Raw genomic sequence first — 18,541 nt, 5'->3', positions numbered from 1 at the left:
GAATTGGATCGATGTCGTTGGAGGAAGAATAATAAAACCGCTTTATGTTGTAATTTAACTCATATCTGCCCCCCTCCCCTTCCTTCTCTCTCTGGCTGTGTTGATTTGTTTTAGTATAGCTGTCTAAGAAACAAGCGGATGGCAGGTCTCGGGCCTGCAGCGAAGGGCTCAAGCTGTGTATGTACAGACTCTCCACTGTAACAGAGCCAGCATTATACCAAACCACTCCAGGGAAAGAGTTGTTTTTTTCAAAGGTGCAGGGTTTAGACCCAGGGTGAGGAGAAAGAGGGTGGCTGAAAACAGAAACCGAAAGGAGAGGAAATGTTTTCCATTCTGTCCTCTCCCCCCGCCACTCCACTCTCCTCCTCCCCTTGCACACTCTCTTTGTCAGGGACTTGTTTTTTGTCTCTAGCCCTCTTTATTCTTTCTGGAGTGAAACAGCTGCCAGGAAATGGACAGTGAATCCACCTGGCATTGAAATGAATTAGGGACGAGCCCCATCAGCGCTAGACAAACAGAAAGTAAAGGAAGGCAGACTGATTTGGGGCAGGAGAGAGAGGATTGCTGCACAAAGAGGAGAGCGGCCAGTGTCTGTTTAGGAGACTTTGTGGTACGATCCAAAACCTGACTGGAGTATTTATTTACTGTAATCGCTTCCTGTTGAAAGTAATGATGAAAGTGATCTCTTCCTTTGTCAGATGTTGAGCCTGCAGCATGTACCTTACTGGCTACAGGATTGATGTGTAGTCAATGCCTTACTCTCTGGATTTCATTGCTTGCGTAAAGGTAAATCTTTTTTTAGCAGGCGAGGTCAGGACTCTTACTGTAGTAACTCACTAGTATAGGGTCATGCTTCAGTCAGCTGAGGAGCCGTCTCACAGTGTTCAGACTGATCTGCTTAACTAACTCTCATTGCACATTCAGAAACTGGATCCCATACGTTTTCTTTCATCTGGCCTCAGTCTGGTCTTCAATTACTTCTGTCACAGTTTAATATTTACTTGAGCAAATCTTCATCTCTCTATCCAGTCACATATATGCTGGACTTTAGATTGTACCGCACCATATAACGTATAACTGTGGGAGAGGAATGTTGACATGCCAGTGCGACTGGCCTTTCCCACGGATCCGTCTGTGTCTGTCCTCTCCTCGTGTAGGTGTATGTCTGCTCAGACACAAAAGATGCCTGACTGTAGCTTTGCTCAGTTAGGTCTCTGAGTTCACTCCTCACTTTACTACGTGTGGTAGAGCTGAAACGATTTGTCAACAGAGAATAATCGGCAGCTATTTTAACGGGCAAACTGTTACTTTAAGCAAGTTTTAAAGCAATAATGTCAAATATTCTCATCTTAAAGCTTCCTAATTGGGATGCTGTGTAGCTTTCCTTTGTCTGGTTTCATAGTACTTTGAATATTCTGGGAGTTCTGGAGTGTTGGTTGGACAATGCAAGCCCCTTTTAGATGTCACCTTGGGCTTAACCCTTGTGTTGCCTTAGGGTCATTTTGACCCGAATCAATATTACACCCTCCCCCCGCCTTAGGATTAATTTGACCCCATTCAATGTTTAATGTCTGTGTTCTTTCGGTAGTCAACAAACAAACATAAAGTGCCTCACACTTAAACTTGGAAAACAATATTAATTCTAATAATTTTCTGGAGGTTTTAATTGCTGGCGTAAAATTGAACCCAAAGGGTAAAATATGTTAGTAAATATAAAGGTAACAGGAGGGTGAAACATTGAATCGGGTCAAAATGACCCAAAGGCGGGGGGAGGGTGTAATATTGATTCGGGTCAAAATGACCCGAAGGCAACACAAGGGTTAAGGTAAACACGATGGGCATTATTCATATTTGATGGACTAAATAATAAATCTATTCATTATGAACAAATCATTAAATTGATGAATCCGTTAAATAATTTCTGGTTGCAGTCCTAATTCCCAGTAGCCTATACAGTTTAAATCATGTGCGAGCGGTTTCATATGCTGTACTACAAAACCTAGCCGCCTGTTCATGCTGTCCTCATTACATTTCCAAACAAGCCCTGAACATGTAGCTCGCTCTGTAAGGGCTCCATACACCTGTTGTTGTCACAGCTTTCATCTTCCAACTCACTCCTTTCCTTTGTCCGTCTGTCCCAGCTGACCACCCTGCAGGTTTCATGGGTAACTACAGTTGGTTAGGATCCCAGTGGCGTCTGTTGTGGCTCTGCTGCAGTCACAGCTGTCAGCGCCTGCTTGTCCTCAATAATGAAGACGATGTCCAGCTCCAGGCGGCTCCACAGCCCTGAGTTTGGGGGCTGAAAATGGGTCATTACGATTGGTTCAGAATGTCACAAAGATATACGCCATATTTTCATGTCATGTCACCTTTTTTCCCTTTTTAGACTTTTCTTCTGTGTTGACTGGGATTCATGAGAAAGCGATGAAGAGATTTATTTTCTCCCTGTGGAACAATCTCTGTGTGTCTTTGTCTTTTTCTCTGTGTGTCCACCTCGCTATGATCTCTCAGACCTCATCCGTCACACTCTAAACTACATGTATTTAAAAACAGTGCTCACTATACTTGAAACAACGTTCTTAACGCTGTTTCATCCTCTGTGTTTCAGGCCCCCGGATCGTCGGCGTAGGGATGTTTTTGGTTTGGCTAACGACACACTGCTCCACGGCGGTGTTGGAAGGGGGAACATCACCCTTGATCCAGGGGATAACAGTACAGATGGCATTCCTCCCATCAGGGAGTACCCCTTCTCAGATGAGAAAACATCAGCAGAGTATCTAGAGATCCCCAACCTGCGACCTTTCACTGTCTACCGCATTGACATCCATGCATGCAACGAGCAGGTGGGGCGCTGCAGCGCTGGAGCCTTCGTCTTCTCCAGGACCAAACCGGCAGGTAAGAAAGTAACCTGAATACAACCTATGATAGAAATGTGGCACAGTGTGCTGGAACCCCTTCTCCTACAGGGCATGGTAGACACATGCTTGTCGTGCTTGTGTGTTTCCCAGTCAAAGCAGATGACATCCCTGGAAAGGTGATCCATGAGAGGAGTGAGAAAGTCGAAGGTTGTGTGATGCTGCACTGGCCGGAGCCCGTCATGCCCAACGGTCTCATCCTGATGTATGAGATCAAGTTCCGTCCGGGGACAGAGGTGAGCCAGGCTGGGTACAGTCAAACCTCCCCTCAGACATGTTTCAAGACATTTCAAAATGCTAAGATACAGTCCAGCATCAGCAGATTCGAGTGTCAAACTCTGCACAGACAACATTCTGCACTGTGACACTCAAACAGCCAATGAAGCAAGGCACATTATTTTGCAGAGCGAGACTTTTAAACTGATCGATCTGCAAGTCCGCATGCTAACTCCCTTTTTTAAAAACAGAATGCACAATGCAAAGTTGTATCTACCAATCGTTCACATTAACCATCATGTGTTTGTTGTTTTCATTTCAGCCTGAGAAGCATGAGTGTGTGTCACGGCAGCAGTTCCGCGAGCACCAAGGAGCCCGGCTCACCAACCTGGGCTCGGGGAATTACTCTGCTCGTGTGCGCGCCACTTCACTGGCAGGGAACGGCTCCTGGACAGAGGGCGTGTTCTTCTACGTACCTCCACCCAAACGTAATACTAAATTTCTCGCACATTAAATACTGATTAGTAAAAAAACATGTCGACTTAGAAAAGAAATTACACTTTTAGTCAATGCTGATCACGTTTAATTGTGTGTTCTGTCTGGCAGGAGACGATGGAGTTACGTTCTACTTGGTCATCATAATTCCCATCATAGTGACGCTTTTCATTGCCAGCCTCACCACAATTGTCTTCTTAGTGAACAGAAAGAGGTAAAGTATCTTCATGAACATGCTTTTCACTTTGCTGGACAACGTCTCCTGATAATGTTGTTCTACCTCGCTATGCTCATAAAACTTAATGACCAGTGTAATGTCAATTAGAGTTAACAGGTATTGCTTTCATTAACATCCCCCTGAGCTAAAGGGTAGACTTCTTAAAGAGAATTACACGACACATCCACAATCAGAGCTGCTGCTGACTAACTGAGCTTTGTGTTAATAGGAATAACGACAGATTGGGGAATGGAGTCCTTTATGCATCGGTCAACCCTGAGTACTTCAGTGCTGCTGAAAGTAAGGATGTGCAATATCTTTTTTCTCTAAGTTTGGCTGTGAATGCGTGTTGTTGACCCGTTGTCTGCTGTGTTGTGCCAGTGTACGTCCCAGATGAGTGGGAGGTGGCCAGGGAGAAGATCACATTGGCCAAGGAGCTGGGTCAGGGCTCCTTCGGCATGGTGTACGAAGGCATCGCCAAGGGAGTGATCAAGGACGAGCCGGACACTCGAGTGGCCATCAAGACGGTCAATGAGTCGGCCAGCATGAGGGAGCGCATTGAGTTTTTGAACGAAGCCTCCGTCATGAAGGAATTCAACTGTCACCATGTGGTAAGAGCGACGCGGCCTGAACCGAGTGGAAAAAACCTGAAATAAATGCAGATTAATCGTCACAGTATGGCTGGAAATAAACCAACACCTCATTTGATTGAAAGTACTCTTGGTTATCATTTCCTAATTACTCTGCATAGATGCAGAGAGAAAGTTCACAGCAGGTCATAAGCACTGAGCACACTCTGCTTTACTCTGCTCATGCAGCTACAGCCTTCGGCAGGGTTTAGCCTCCTGGAGGTTGTGTAGATTCTCTCATCAGTGTGATCACAGCCTCATTAACTATGTTAAACGGATGTTTGAATGATTTTGCCTTTAGAAAGCTGCTGTTACAACCTGTTTATCAAGTCCGGCTGCTAAAAAGACCAATATTAAATTCAATTTAAAGTACAGTATTTTTTTATAATCTTCTATCCAAGCAAGTTAAAGATACACTTTATTTTCTAAGAGGAATATAAGTTACACAATGATTGCTGGCAAACTACAGTGCAGCTGAGAGAATTGTAAGACTTCAAACTTGACTATCTAATCAACTAAACAATATATTGTTTGTTGCTTTGCAGGTAATTTTATGCGAAAAGGACATTTTAATATAACATCAAACTCACTTTAGACCCACTTTCAATAAACGTCTTTTCCCGCACTTGTACACTTTGTATTCAAAACCTGCCTTGATTTAATGTGTCGGATGGATTTGAGACTTTTGAATCGTCATAGCTGACCTGTGCTGTGTTGTGATTGGTTAAGGTGCGGCTGCTGGGCGTGGTCTCTCAGGGACAACCGACCTTGGTGATTATGGAGCTGATGACCCGTGGAGATCTCAAGAGCCACCTGCGCTCTTTGCGCAAAGAAGTACGGATCTTTTCCTCACACATTCACACACACGTTTCCACTCTGAGAGCGCTTACATAAAAAGGTGATGGTGTGAATACATACACACATCCTATCCCCATTTTTTCTCCCACACACACGTGCACATTTCCTCACGTAGCATCCATCCCTCACACAGCTGTAACCAGTATCCGGTGTTGTGGTTGACTGTACACTGTTTTTTTCATCTCGCCTCATCCCCAGAACGCCAGCAACCAGGTCCTACCCCCGCTTAAAAAGATGATCCAGATGACGGGGGAAATTGCCGACGGCATGTCGTACCTAAATGCCAACAAATTTGTCCACAGAGATCTGGCTGCCAGGAACTGCATGGTAGCTGAGGACTTCACTGTGAAGATTGGAGGTAAGTCAATACTATGCCTTCAGCCTCCCCTGGTTGCTCAATGCTGAACTGAAATAAGTGCTTGGATTTCAGTGAGTGCCTGAGGCAGTGAAGTCTTAATGTAGATGGACAGAGGAAGGGAGGAGGAGAGCGAATTGATGAGCTCTCAGGAGCAGCCTCTTTCACAGAGAATGAGTGCTATTTAGTGTTTTCTCCAATCTCTGTTTTGGTTTTCTTTCTTCAGATTTTGGCATGACCAGAGATATTTACGAGACGGATTACTACCGAAAAGGAGGGAAGGGCCTGCTGCCTGTCCGCTGGATGTCTCCAGAGTCGCTGAAAGATGGCGTGTTCACTACAATGTCTGATGTTTGGTATGAGAACACATCACTCTTACACACATGCACAAGCCTGTGGATGCACGATTGAACCTGCCCTGGTCCAGATGGCCGGCAGAATATTCCAGAAATGTCTCCAAATTACTATGTGTACGCACACACTAAAACACACACACACACACACTTTTGCCTTTTGCGTTTGAACATGCATTTCCTGCCCTCTATCCTCTCTGTCGATGTTATGACATCAAAACCTCCAAAACCATCACAATGTTTTGGCTCCCAGCTGGTTTCAGAGGATTGGAGAACAATATCTGTATTACACCTTTATTTATGCCAGTTTGCAGTGAAATCTCAGTTTACAGTCCTGCCACATTTTTCTATCTGGAGCAATATTGTTGTACAAAAATATGTTTACTAGCTCCCATGCAATTTTTTGTTTCCCAACTCAAAATGTCCCGTGGGTCAGACCTTAACGGTGGGCTTAAACTGCTCCAGATGTTCTCAAATGAGAGGTTGCAGTTCCAGCAAAAACCCACCTCCACGTTTGCGTTCTCTATCTTCTTCTTTGATGTTATGCAGATGAAGTAACGCGTAAAACAAACCCATTATGGGCTTCTTAAGAATCCACGAGTAAGTGACTTTTATTTTGTTTGATCGAGAAAATCGGACTGAATTGGTCCGTCTGTCAGCACAAGACTGTTTCAGCCACTTATATGCAACGTTGTAATAAAAGACTGTTGAATGTAAACTGAACTCATGACAGTGGTGAAATTATGACCAGCAGGAGTGAGCAAATATTGTGCTTTTTGTTAGTCAAGTTAAGAATTTTCTTCATGAATAGTATCATAGTAATGTAATTACAATGTAGCTTGAGGTTAAACTGAGGTGACGTTCACTGTACTGTAAATACTTTATACCGAGCCTGCTCCTGCAGCATGACATCCTTTTGATTTACTGACTGGTACGCTGATACACGGCTGATGTTACTCCCAAGACGTCCTCTTAGGTTTAAGGTTTAACATGACGTAGATGACATACGGAAAGGTTTCTGCTGTGTGCTGCTTCCCTCATGTTGTTCTCCAACTGCCTCTGCTCAGTAAATGCCTAATCTTGCTCTGACTATTATATTTCTGTTAACAGGTTACTTGTACTCCAGATATTGTAGGGATTTAAAGTTGCAGCATTTCTAATTTTTTCTTGGCCACTTCGGAGCATAAATCCACAAAACCTAAATCCAAAAAACACATACTTTTATAATCAATTTCTTTTTTTCGTGTTACCGAAGCTTTTTTGTGGGAAAAGCATGCTTTGAAAGATGGTTAGCACTAATGGAAAGTAAGTGTACATGCTTTGTATTAAAGGGGAAGGTGAAAATTCTGCACACAGTCGACTACTTGTAATAACTCAATTGATTATGTTTTAGTTCTCAGACCTTTATCAGGGACAATTCAATTAATTAATCAATCATGTGATGAAGGCCTGATTTGCCAAAACATTCTTTGATGAAGTGAGTACAGTGTGCATGATCTGTGTCTGTTATAGGGAAGAGTTTTTGATCTCCCACACACCTGTCACGAAGACTTATTCCTGTGCAATAAATGCATCGTAACACACACATTGTAGAAAATGGGAACACACCAGTCTGGTCCTTTTTTTAAATGGAAGAATGACGGACAAGTAATACAACAAACGACTCTCTGTGCTCGGTGGTGTTCACTTTAACATGTTCTGCTGTTGTATCCAATGATTGTTTTATATCTTACCGCAGGTCATTCGGTGTCGTGCTGTGGGAGATCGCCACCTTAGCAGAACAGCCTTACCAGGGCATGTCCAATGAACAAGTGCTGCGCTTCGTCATGGAGGGAGGACTCTTGGACAAACCTGACAACTGCCCTGACATGCTGTAAGCCTCCATTTATCTGTGATCAATAACTGTGTACGGTCTTTGTGTCAACACCCTTGAAGGGCCTCGCACGGCCTGCTGGCCCATTAGTATTTTGTCCGGCGTCTATTTTAAGTTTTGGTTCAACGTGTGTAAGATATCATGTGGTGTGTATGCTTATGGAGAGCCAAGATGAGGCCTCACATTAACGTCACGGGTTAAATGTGGTCTGTTGACAACATGGCACCGGCGGTCAGCTGGCAGTGAGAAGCCTCCTCACCCGTCGGCGTCGGCCCATAGAAGGGCTTCGGCGTCTTGTGGGTGGCATGAGCACGGAGATGATGTCTGTCTGTCAGCAAACGGAGTGGGAGAGACAGAGAATTATTCATTAATGAATCATCTCGCCTGTAAGAGAAGATAAATCACACCACAGCCGGCTTGTCAGCAGCAGGCAGCGCTGCATTTATGCATTTCTCCCCTCTCCCACTCTGACCTCAATAAGAAGGCATTCTGCTTTCTCCCCTCCCACTCTCCATGGCTGACCTCACCTTAGAAAGAGAGTGCGAGTCGAAAAGAAAGTGGGCCGAATGTTGTGCAGACACAAACCTCTCGTTTCTATGGCAACCTGACTGTTTTGTCCTGATTGCAGGAGTGTGTGGATTGTGTTACAAAGGTGGTGGTGACGGGGTGAGCCTCCTGTTCTGTGAGCAGCACACATAGTTTTCAGGCCTTTTGTCGCTGGTCACCTTCAATGTAGTGACTTCATGGAGAGTTCCAGAAGACTGCTGAAGTGTGGTGAAGCCAGACGTTCATACAAAGTGGATATAAAGATACATGAGGAGAAAGCGGGCGGGATAACAGACACAAGAGATGAGTCATATTTGGAAAGCCTTGAATGTCGCCTCCTTGTACGGCCTTTCCCATCGCCAGGTAGCTGTGGCTCACTGATTGGATTTCCCAGGTCTAGAGTTTCTGATGGAAAATGAAATTCAGACTCCGTTATGATATTAAACACAATGATTTATTGTGGAATGTGCACTATCGCTGACAGTACTATGATACATCACGGTTTCGCCACATGGGGATGTATACCATGGATGTTTGGAGACCGTTCTTTACTCCACTCGGCCTGAAAGTGTGTCTGTTTTAGATTGTTATTTGAGTGTTACAAGATTTCTTTTTGTCCAATTTATTTTAGGCTGGTGACATTTCTTCTGTGTCTAGACTGCTGCCAAATTAAACTTTGAAAGCCAATTTTTTCACAAGTAATTTGCTTGTTAAAATAGCCATTTATTGATGTGACACAAAAGATCAGACACATACATAATCATGAGCTATATTTGTGTATATATATATATGTGTGTGTGTGTGTGTGTGTGCAGCAGACATATTAACAGGGCGATACAAAGACGGAGGTACAGCAACAAAGCTGTCAAGCTAAATGGAACAAATACAGAAAAACAGTATTACAGAACACAGAAGAGGCAGGCAGTAAACACTTTGTACATTTGGATCGTTGAAATGGAATTACAGTTATTGAATTGAATGAAGAGGTAAACAAACACAAGTGATATCAAAAGAAAACTGCAGGCAATACAGAAACAAATAGATATTTGACCTTGACTAGTTATGTCATAGCACAAGTACATGCACAGCTCATGTGCCAGTGTAATCCTAGCCTCTGTTGTTAACGTCCCTGTACGTGCATTTATCTCTGTGGTAATAGCGTGTGTGTCTGTGTGTGCCATGATTGGCAGGATGCTGACAAGAAGTCCAAATTTACTGCAGCGTTTGTTTTCTGAATATTCATCGACGTGCCTCGTGCGCAGCAACAGATGGTGGAGGAAGAGTGCCGGCCCCTCTCCGAGCATTACACGTCTTTTCACGGGAGGTCTCTGCTGCCTGGGTTCGGATACTTAGCGTCAGCTTTAAGACACTTGCTGCAGTGCTGAAAAACAAGCCGGAGTGGCACCCCCTGCTGCTTCAGTGTGAGGCGAGGCGCGTGCTCTGGAAAAGTTCCCCCCCGTAATTCCTCTGTGTGGAGGGGAGCCTGCATCCAGCTGCAGAGGCTGCTGTCGACCGCAAAGAGACTCCGGGAAGAGAAGGAAAACCAGAGAGAGGGAACAGCAAGTGGAGGAGAGATGACTGAGGTGTTAGTCAGCAGGCCTTGGAGAGTATTCTTAGCTTGTTTGTGTATAATTGAAGTTGTGGTGTGCGGTGTAGCACCACACAAAACTGTAATAATTCTTTCTTTCATGATGTTGTTTTGACATTCCCAAAGCCCGGCTGCCGGCCTGGCACAGTAACCTTACGTATAATTGACTGCGCTGCTGAGTACATGCGGCATTACTGATCCTACTTGTAATGCCCAGTTGTAATGTCAACCACATTTTTAATATCCCATTTGAACTGGCGTGTTCACTAAGAGTACCTTTCAAAAACAAACCTGTGTGAATTTTGATCAGCAAGTCCAAGAGAAAGGCAGGTAAAGGTAATTCCACACGTTTTTCATATGAGCTGTTTCCATCAGGCTAAAGGTACAAACAGCATATTCACACACAAACACTAATATAGGAATATTATACACAGGTTTGAAAGGCACAGAGAAATTAATCAAAGCTATTGTATCTAACATTTACTGTAGAAGTAGCAGTAACGTGTATTCATCTAGTCTACAGTATGAAATGTTGTATTTTCTACAAAGTTAGATTTTCAAGCTTAACATAGTGAATTGAGCTTTAGCTTTAGTGTCTCCTGCCACCTGCTGGTGAGAAACGTGAAGTCTCCCTCCCCTAAAGTTTTATCGTGTAGGTTCATGTTTTGTCCAAGTCTGTCTCAACACAACACTCCCATGCCCGATGTACATCGTCTGTGAAGGAGCACAGTCGCACTCTGAGACGGGGACACTCTCCACAGTTCTCATGTTGTGCAGACAAAGTAGGATTAAGGCTAAAATGACGTATGCTGTACAGTGAGTACATTACAGTTGGTGTCTTCCAAAATATCTTTTTAGAAAGATAATTCCTGAAGTTCATAATGCAAAATATATGCCTTGTATTGGACTTCAAAAAAACAGAACCTTTTCTTTTAATGACAACGATCTACTGCACATTACTGACCCTCTTTATCTGTGTGTGCATCTCTTGCAGGTTTGAGCTGATGAGGATGTGCTGGCAGTATAATCCCAAGATGCGTCCGTCGTTTCTGGAGATCATCAGCAGCATCAACGATGATTTGGATCCTCCCTTCAGGGAAATGAGCTTCTTCTACAGTGAGGAGAACAAGCCGCCGGACACCGAGGAACTGGACATGGAGGTAGAAAACATGGAGAACATTCCACTGGACCCTGCATCCACCAGGCAGCCCGCTGCTGCTTCTGCCGCCGCTGCTTCTGCAGCTGCTGCCGCCTCCGCTGCTGCCGCCGCCGCCGCCGCCGCCAACGCACCTTCGTCAGGGTGCGCAGGAGGCACGCCGCCCACTGCTACCCAGCAGTTGGCCTCCATGAAAGGCCCGAGTACTTCATTATTGGGACCCATGTCTCCCTCCTCCCCCGGCCCGGTAGCCTCAGCCTTGCTGTCTCCAGGACAAGCCTTGGACAAGCACTCAGGACATGTTTCGGCCAACGGGCCTGTGGTGGTGCTGCGGCCCAACTTTGAGGAGTTGCAGCCCTATGCACACATGAACGGAGGCAGAAAGAACGAACGGGCGCTACCACTGCCCCAGTCGTCGGCCTGCTGATATCAGACCAGGCCCTCCTCTTCCTCCTCCTCCTCCTACACAGGGTAAAACAAACCTCTCCTCCATTTCTTAAGGAGGGATGGGTAAGGTAAGAAATGACTCTTCTACTGTGTGCCAGTAGATGGTCTCTCCACTCCTTTAAAGTCAAACAAAAACTCTAAAAACTGAGAAAAAGTAGAGAAACCTGATAAAGCATTTAGGAGTTTGGTGGCGCAGACTCGACACTGGGGAACTCCTTCCTGTGCCTCCTGTGTTTCAGTCGTTGTTCCTAAGTCCTTCGAGAAGGAGAACAACACAGACGTGAGAACAATACAGGCAAGTATCCTGACATACAGATTAAGACATCAAATTCATGAAAATCTTTTTTAGCATATCTGCCAGCAAATCGAACAGAAGAGCACTTTTTTCCTGATGATTTCAGACCGGATGTTGTGGATATCCGAGTGTTTATTTATACAACACACGTGATTCTTTCTATATCATGGCTCCATTTCTAAAAGACTCTCCATCAAAATGACTTTGTTTGCACGAGCAGGCCGGCTCATGTCACATGGGGAGGCCTGGATTAGAAAGTTTGGACTAAGATCCTTGTTTCTTTTTCCTGTTGATATTTCTATGATCTCGTCGGGAGCGGGTTAAGAGGAAGAGGAGGGCCTTTTTTTGTATCTGCCAAACTATTGCCAAATCGAGCTTTCTCTTCAGTTTCATACAGGTCTCCCTTGTTTCAGGCGGTGATTCAGAGTTTAGCCTGTCTGTTAAACTGTTTGGTGGTTTTCAGACGTCATGCTTATTGTGAGTACGAGCTGCTCCTGGACCAGCCGTGCGTGTCGGCTTATCACAGGACTGAATACAGAGTTACTGTTGAGAAGCTGCATTCCCTCCTGCAGTCAAGGTTTTCTCAGCATATGCAGCATCTGCATTGGGGGTGGAGTAAATCTAGCAAGCCTTGAGATACTTGTACGACATTTCTTATCACGTTTCTCCTCGAGTTGAACTGCAAAAATAGAGGCCAACACAAAAGCAGGGCTGTTTGATTTAGGATTTGAATTTTCAGGCCTCTTTTAATTCAAAATTCACATTGTTCAAATCGATTGACACAATATTGGTCAAAATTAATCAGACAATTGTTATTTAATCCAAACAGGAATTGTATTATAGAACTGTGAAATTCTATATTTAAATAACATTATGATTAAGTTGACACATTTTTTGCAAATAATTTTTATAAACAAACATGGCCAGATTTCATTGGTTCTCCAGCTTCTCACGTGCAAGGATTTGCTTGCATGACTTGAATCAGCCAACTCTGAATCACAGCCTCAGTCTGTCTTTGTTTTAGTTAAAAAAGAAAAAAACTGATCAATCATCAACAAAGCATCAAAAGTCACTGAACTTCATAAGCAAGGAATACGCCACCACTTCATATATTCAGACATCTTTTGAACTGTGCATTTCATGTGGGAGGTGATCATTTTTCTCTGATACTGCTGTTAAAATTAAATGGCACCAAATATTCCACGACAGTCGAAGACCAGAGACAGAAATCGAGAAGGCATTGGATCAGATTTTAGTAGCCTAGAGACGAATTTTAAATCTCAGCAGGTCTCTTAAGGAATAGTCATTAGTTTCTCTGTTTCAAACACATATAAAGGTCTTACAGTTGTATTTTAGACTGCAGGATCATTTTTATACACATCATTGGTTTTATCACTTTTGTAAACCTTTTTACAGTTCAAAATGTTTGCCTCTGTCTGTACAGAACAAAGCTGCTATTTTATTGTTTTTCTCTTTTGGATGTGTATATATATATCTATATAGATATATATATATATATATATGTGTATATATATATACATATATATATATATTTATATATAAAGAAATCCTTCAGGTTTGGTATGTTATGGTCTCCACTACAGTCCATTTATTATATCTTCAAACTGTTTTAAAAAAAAGAATAAAAAATAAAAAAAGATACATTTAGATATAAAAAGCGTTTTTTTTCATTTACCCCAAAGGTTTTTTTGGAATACTATTTTGTTCATTACCTTTTTATTTTTATGGAATCTTTTCTCCTGTGTTTGTTTCATGGATGTCTATATTATTATTATTATTATTATTGTTATTATTATTATTATTATTTGGATTGGACACCTAAGCTCGATGTGCGAGTGTGTACTTTCTGCACCCTTTTTGTACTTGTTGTCTAGCACTGCGCCTAGCATTGCCCTCTAGGTGCAACTCAATCTCAGGTCAAAGTAAAGGCTTTGCTTTCTCCACACATTCTCATGATTGTCCTATACTTGTCTCAAGTTGTACCCTCATCCCCCCCATCATGTTGTGTCTCTCCCCGCGGTGCCTCCTTTTGAAGTCTGTGCACAAGATATTTACACCAGATCTGGTATTTTAACCCATCCATTTCTTGCCGCCCTTTGGATAAATAGGGCTAATTGAGATGTCTTATTTGCCTTAATTATGCCAACCATCGCCCCAAAATCAGATATGTTTTGTCCCTTTAAAAAATATATATATTTAAACACTCATAACGCCACTTCTGCTAATGTTACTTCATCAAAGAGAAAACCGATATTATTGTTTTTCTTCATGATCACTGCTTCTGAAAACCAAATAAAGGATGGGTTAAAGTCCAGGGAAGGGAACGCATTTCACTGTCATGAATGGAAACGGTTCTTAAATGGAGGCTGAATAGTGAAAGTGTTTTGAAGGATTTCTCCTAGTCTTTTTTAAAATATTGCCTTGTGATTCTTTTTTCTTTTTTTCCCCTCTTTAAAGTTTTTTTTTCTCTGTCAGAGTGTTATTTATTAATTTTGTATTTTCCTTTTGTGATATCAGTTTAAATCACTGTATAAATGCCCCATGAATCAGTATAAAGTTTGATTTTTTTTTAATGTATTTTCTTTGGTGTCATAACTGGGGGACTTTAAAGTTGTTTTTTTTCCTTCAAGTATTTATCTACCTCACTCTTTTCAAATGAACGTGTATGTAAAACAAGTACATCTCACTTTCATCAGTTTGTATAGAAACCTCATCTGGATAAAACCCACGGGGATCTAGATGAATCTCACAAAGCCAACTTGGACATGAGATGGAAAATCTGTGTTCCCATGTCAGGCCCAGTGGTTTACAAAATGTATGTTTATATCTGAGAATGCAGAGGAGTGGATTCTGCTTTAGTTCCCCGCAGAATCTGTTTAAATTGGTGTCAGGTATACGACATAATTAGGTCAACCTACACTTTCATTTGACTGGATACAGTGTAAGAAGCCTGAGCGCACAGCATCAGCATCAACTATCTCATCTCCACTGCCCACCAACACATTTTCACAACCTTAAATCCTCAGAAAACAGAAACGTTCATGTTGTCATCTAAATGCATTTGTATAGAAATCGGTTATCAGAAGGAATATTTTAAAAGGGAAAATTTATTATTGACCTCCAATAAATAAATGTGTTGTCTGCAAGGTAACGGCACAACCCAAACATCCAGATGTCATTCACACGCTCAACAATTATATTCTGTTATGTCTATGGATCAGTGCTGTGAATGTAACGAGGACCGTAGAGATAGCAGCAACTCCACCTACATGTTTCTATCTTCAGAGAAAATGGACAATTTTCAATTATTTGTAGGTCAATGTTTGATTACATTATATCCTTTTTTGCCTTGTAAACTCCTTGTTTTTAAGTGCACACCATCACTTACCCTGTCCAAGTCTATTTTCTGTGCTGAATGCCATGGGAGTAGAGCTCTCGACATTTCCACCATTGTCTGGCTTGTTGCTCATAACGATGCCTTCATGGCCTGTTTCTCCTGCTCCCTACACTAATGCTGCTGGTTAAACCGTCACCTCAGTGGATCTTATACTGTCATCAAACTGTTACATGTGAAGGTGGCAAAGAAGCTTTTACATCTCCAAAAAATGTCACTTCTACTCACAGCTGTCTTAGTGCGAGGGCTTCTGGGCAAGAGGCACACGGTCATTTAAAAATTCCTGTTAAAATGAATACCCAAAAGCAATTTAAAAAATGGGATTATAGATAGCATAATGTGATATCTGCGTCCTGAATTTAGGTTATTCTTACGCATTTTATCTGTGCATGATTTTAAGAGAATCAAAGAGTGAAGTTTTGGTTGAAAAACAGTCTGATTGCTGCTGAATATCACAATAGTACAGAAATCACCACTGACAAGCAAACAGCTTCTGTAGTTACTTTACATATCTGTGCATTTATGTTTTTTTGGATGTATGTAATGATAAAATACAAAGTTTCAGTTCCGGGAGTAGACATTACATTGATCTGTTGTGAGGTGAATCACTGGAATTACTGGTTACCATTAGATCCCAAACCTGTCACAATTACAGCATTTAAATAAACATGTGGACATGTATAGGACAGGGATGTTGCATAGATTACGGGTAGTCATGGTTAAGAGTAAACAACATGATTAGAAAAAGATGATAGTTCTAGGTTTACGGCTTCACACTAGTTGCTTTTTTGCATTACCAGATTTAATTGGAAACACAGAACATTCAACTTATTCATCTTTATCATTTTTATTCTTCTGAATGCAAACCTCAGGTTTATGGAGGATGCTTCAGTGCATTCAAACTGCAATAATAAGTTTGAGGTTTATCATTATCATGCCTCTGTTTTTATGATTTGCATTCCTATACCTTCTGAGTGGGCCTTGATTTACTGCTATTACTTTATTTCATTACTTTCACAAAATCTGTGTTCATTACCTGCTTGGGGAAAGAAAGAATCAAAAAAACTTAACTAGACTGTCTTTTTTTCAAGTTCTGTATCTGAGGCCTCAACATTTTTTTCACACCTATAACTGAGACGGGGTGTTTTTGACATGCCATCTCCAAATGTGTACCTGAGAATTTCTTGTATTTTCTTTTTTTTCTGGAAATTTTGAATAAATAAATGAATGAGAACTTTTACTGGTGGTTCCATTTAATTCCCTCCGAGACCACGGCTGCCAATCCACATCATTCATCAGGGATACGTCGGTGTTGTGTGGAATGTCTTCATTAGGTGATCTACCTCGCTCTGACCGCTGGCTTGAGGAAGTCATCCTCTCTTCATGCCGTTTCTAAAGGCTCCTCCAGCTGGGACAGCTACGTGTGAATGAGGGTCTGCAGCAGAGGACCCGGTCTGTCAGCTGAGGTCAGGCTGCCAGATGAGGGCACGTGGTTGAGTGCTGCTCCCCTTTGACCGTGATACAGTGAGCAGTAATAAGCAAAATCACACAGGTAGCTGAGAGGAGGGCGGAAAACGTTATCTCATATTGCAGAGGGTCTGTCTGTCATCACTGCAGGAGCAGATGCCGACCTGCCAGCATCTCTGGAATAAATGTTATCCTTCCCCGCTTGTTAGGACTCTTTGTTCACAACTGCACTCATGTTAACAACCGAGTCCAGTTCCTCTGGTCCTCCTTCCACTCAGCAGTGACTTTCAGGACAGAAGCCACATGCATCTTTGTCTCTGATACACTCTGCTTCCCCGTTTGCTCCAAAAGGACGACACAGGAACATCTGGCAATGCCCAGATGTTCAGCAAACTGGGACCACACAAACACAGAGGGTGAAGGGACATATTCACCTTCTCATTCCATAATTGGGGTGTAATTATGTTAGCTAACATTCAGGACGCTGAGGTCATGACCTCAGTAGTTTTTCTGTGAATTTGGGAATTCTTTACCAACTGTTTACAGATGAAAACCGCGAGTGGTAACGCCGCTGTGTGCATCTCCAACCTGCACACTGTTGCTGCTTTGCACCCAGAAACACAGTTGGATTCAGAGCTACCAACTCTCACGGTTTCGCCGTGTGACACACGCTTTTGCATGTTTTCACACACACTCACGCCACACAACCAATTTCTCACGGCAAAAGAAATTCTGATTTTGGGCCGAGACGCGTTGGTTCCTTTTCAAACTCCGCGACGATAGATGGCGCTAAGGAGCGCATCTATAAACCTATTCGCTGCATAGACATCCTATTTACCCCAAAGAGTCCCGAAGTTAGCAACAGAAGAAGATTTTCAAACAGACACAACGAGCAGAGACTACGGTGTGTTCATGCAGGGCTCTCAAGTGTCACGCATTGAGCGTGAGACTCACGCATTTCGGTCTTACGTCACGCACTCCCGCCACACATCGTATTTCTCAAGCTAAAAAAACTCTCGGCTATTTAATGTTTTAATGTGCCGCAGCACGCAAACATGAGCTGGCCGCGCTGCCCTCACCGTGGAGGAATCAAGCGCTCCCCTGGAGTTCTGCTGTGAGGAGCCACTTATCAGCCATCAGCTGATGGAAATGTCACTCTTGCCTGTCTTCAAAACTTGAGAGACCTGATAAACGTTTGGAAGAGTTTGCCAAATCGCAGCAATGATTTGCTGTCGCTACATAACTCACTGGCCCCTTAATCCCAATCCGACCAATTTCAAGCCCTTAAATAAAACACATTAAACATTAAAGTCTCCCAATCGACATTTAATAATAACCAAGTGGCACTATTTTTTTTTTTTTACAAACTACATTACCTGGGCAGCTTTCCAACTGGGGTTCATACGAACTTAGGTCCAAAACCTAATGGAGGAAATCAAATGAACAGTGTGTGTATTCATGAGTGAACTCTTACTGCTTTACCAGTGTTGCCATTAGCCTACTATTTCATTTCTATTCATAACGCAGTCACATTGACACAGTTAGTAAGGGGGATAGTTCATATCAGGAGACTGGAAAACAACCAGGCTTAGTGGAGCTGCCGCAGCTCTGTTGTTGTCCTCGGAGAGGAGCTGTTCCCCGGCTAATGGAGGACGAGAAGCCCACGTGGAAGTGATGGGCTCAGGTGAATTCTGACGTTCAAATGAAAGGTCTAAA

The 18,541-nt window shown here is 42.8% G+C and overlaps 1 protein-coding gene across 1 annotated transcript in view; it reads left to right on the top strand.

The window, feature by feature from the left end:
* The window catches only part of igf1ra (insulin-like growth factor 1a receptor), a 72,242-nt gene extending 55,644 nt beyond the window's left edge, over positions 1–16,598 (top strand). Inside the window, exons 11-21 of the mRNA XM_056416107.1 lie at positions 2,609–2,895; positions 3,009–3,151; positions 3,454–3,619; positions 3,738–3,840; positions 4,073–4,143; positions 4,225–4,454; positions 5,202–5,306; positions 5,529–5,688; positions 5,912–6,041; positions 7,777–7,911; positions 11,040–16,598. Coding sequence (XP_056272082.1) covers positions 2,609–2,895; positions 3,009–3,151; positions 3,454–3,619; positions 3,738–3,840; positions 4,073–4,143; positions 4,225–4,454; positions 5,202–5,306; positions 5,529–5,688; positions 5,912–6,041; positions 7,777–7,911; positions 11,040–11,628 — 2,119 coding nt within the window. The 3' untranslated portion in view covers positions 11,629–16,598. The remainder of the gene's footprint in view (positions 1–2,608; positions 2,896–3,008; positions 3,152–3,453; positions 3,620–3,737; positions 3,841–4,072; positions 4,144–4,224; positions 4,455–5,201; positions 5,307–5,528; positions 5,689–5,911; positions 6,042–7,776; positions 7,912–11,039) is intronic.
* The last annotated feature ends 1,943 nt before the right edge of the window (positions 16,599–18,541 follow it).

This window comes from Pseudoliparis swirei, chromosome 6 (assembly GCF_029220125.1).
Source record: "Pseudoliparis swirei isolate HS2019 ecotype Mariana Trench chromosome 6, NWPU_hadal_v1, whole genome shotgun sequence".
In the NCBI taxonomy this organism is placed as follows: Eukaryota; Metazoa; Chordata; class Actinopteri; order Perciformes; family Liparidae; genus Pseudoliparis; species Pseudoliparis swirei.
This window is presented reverse-complemented; position numbering and strand designations above follow the sequence as displayed.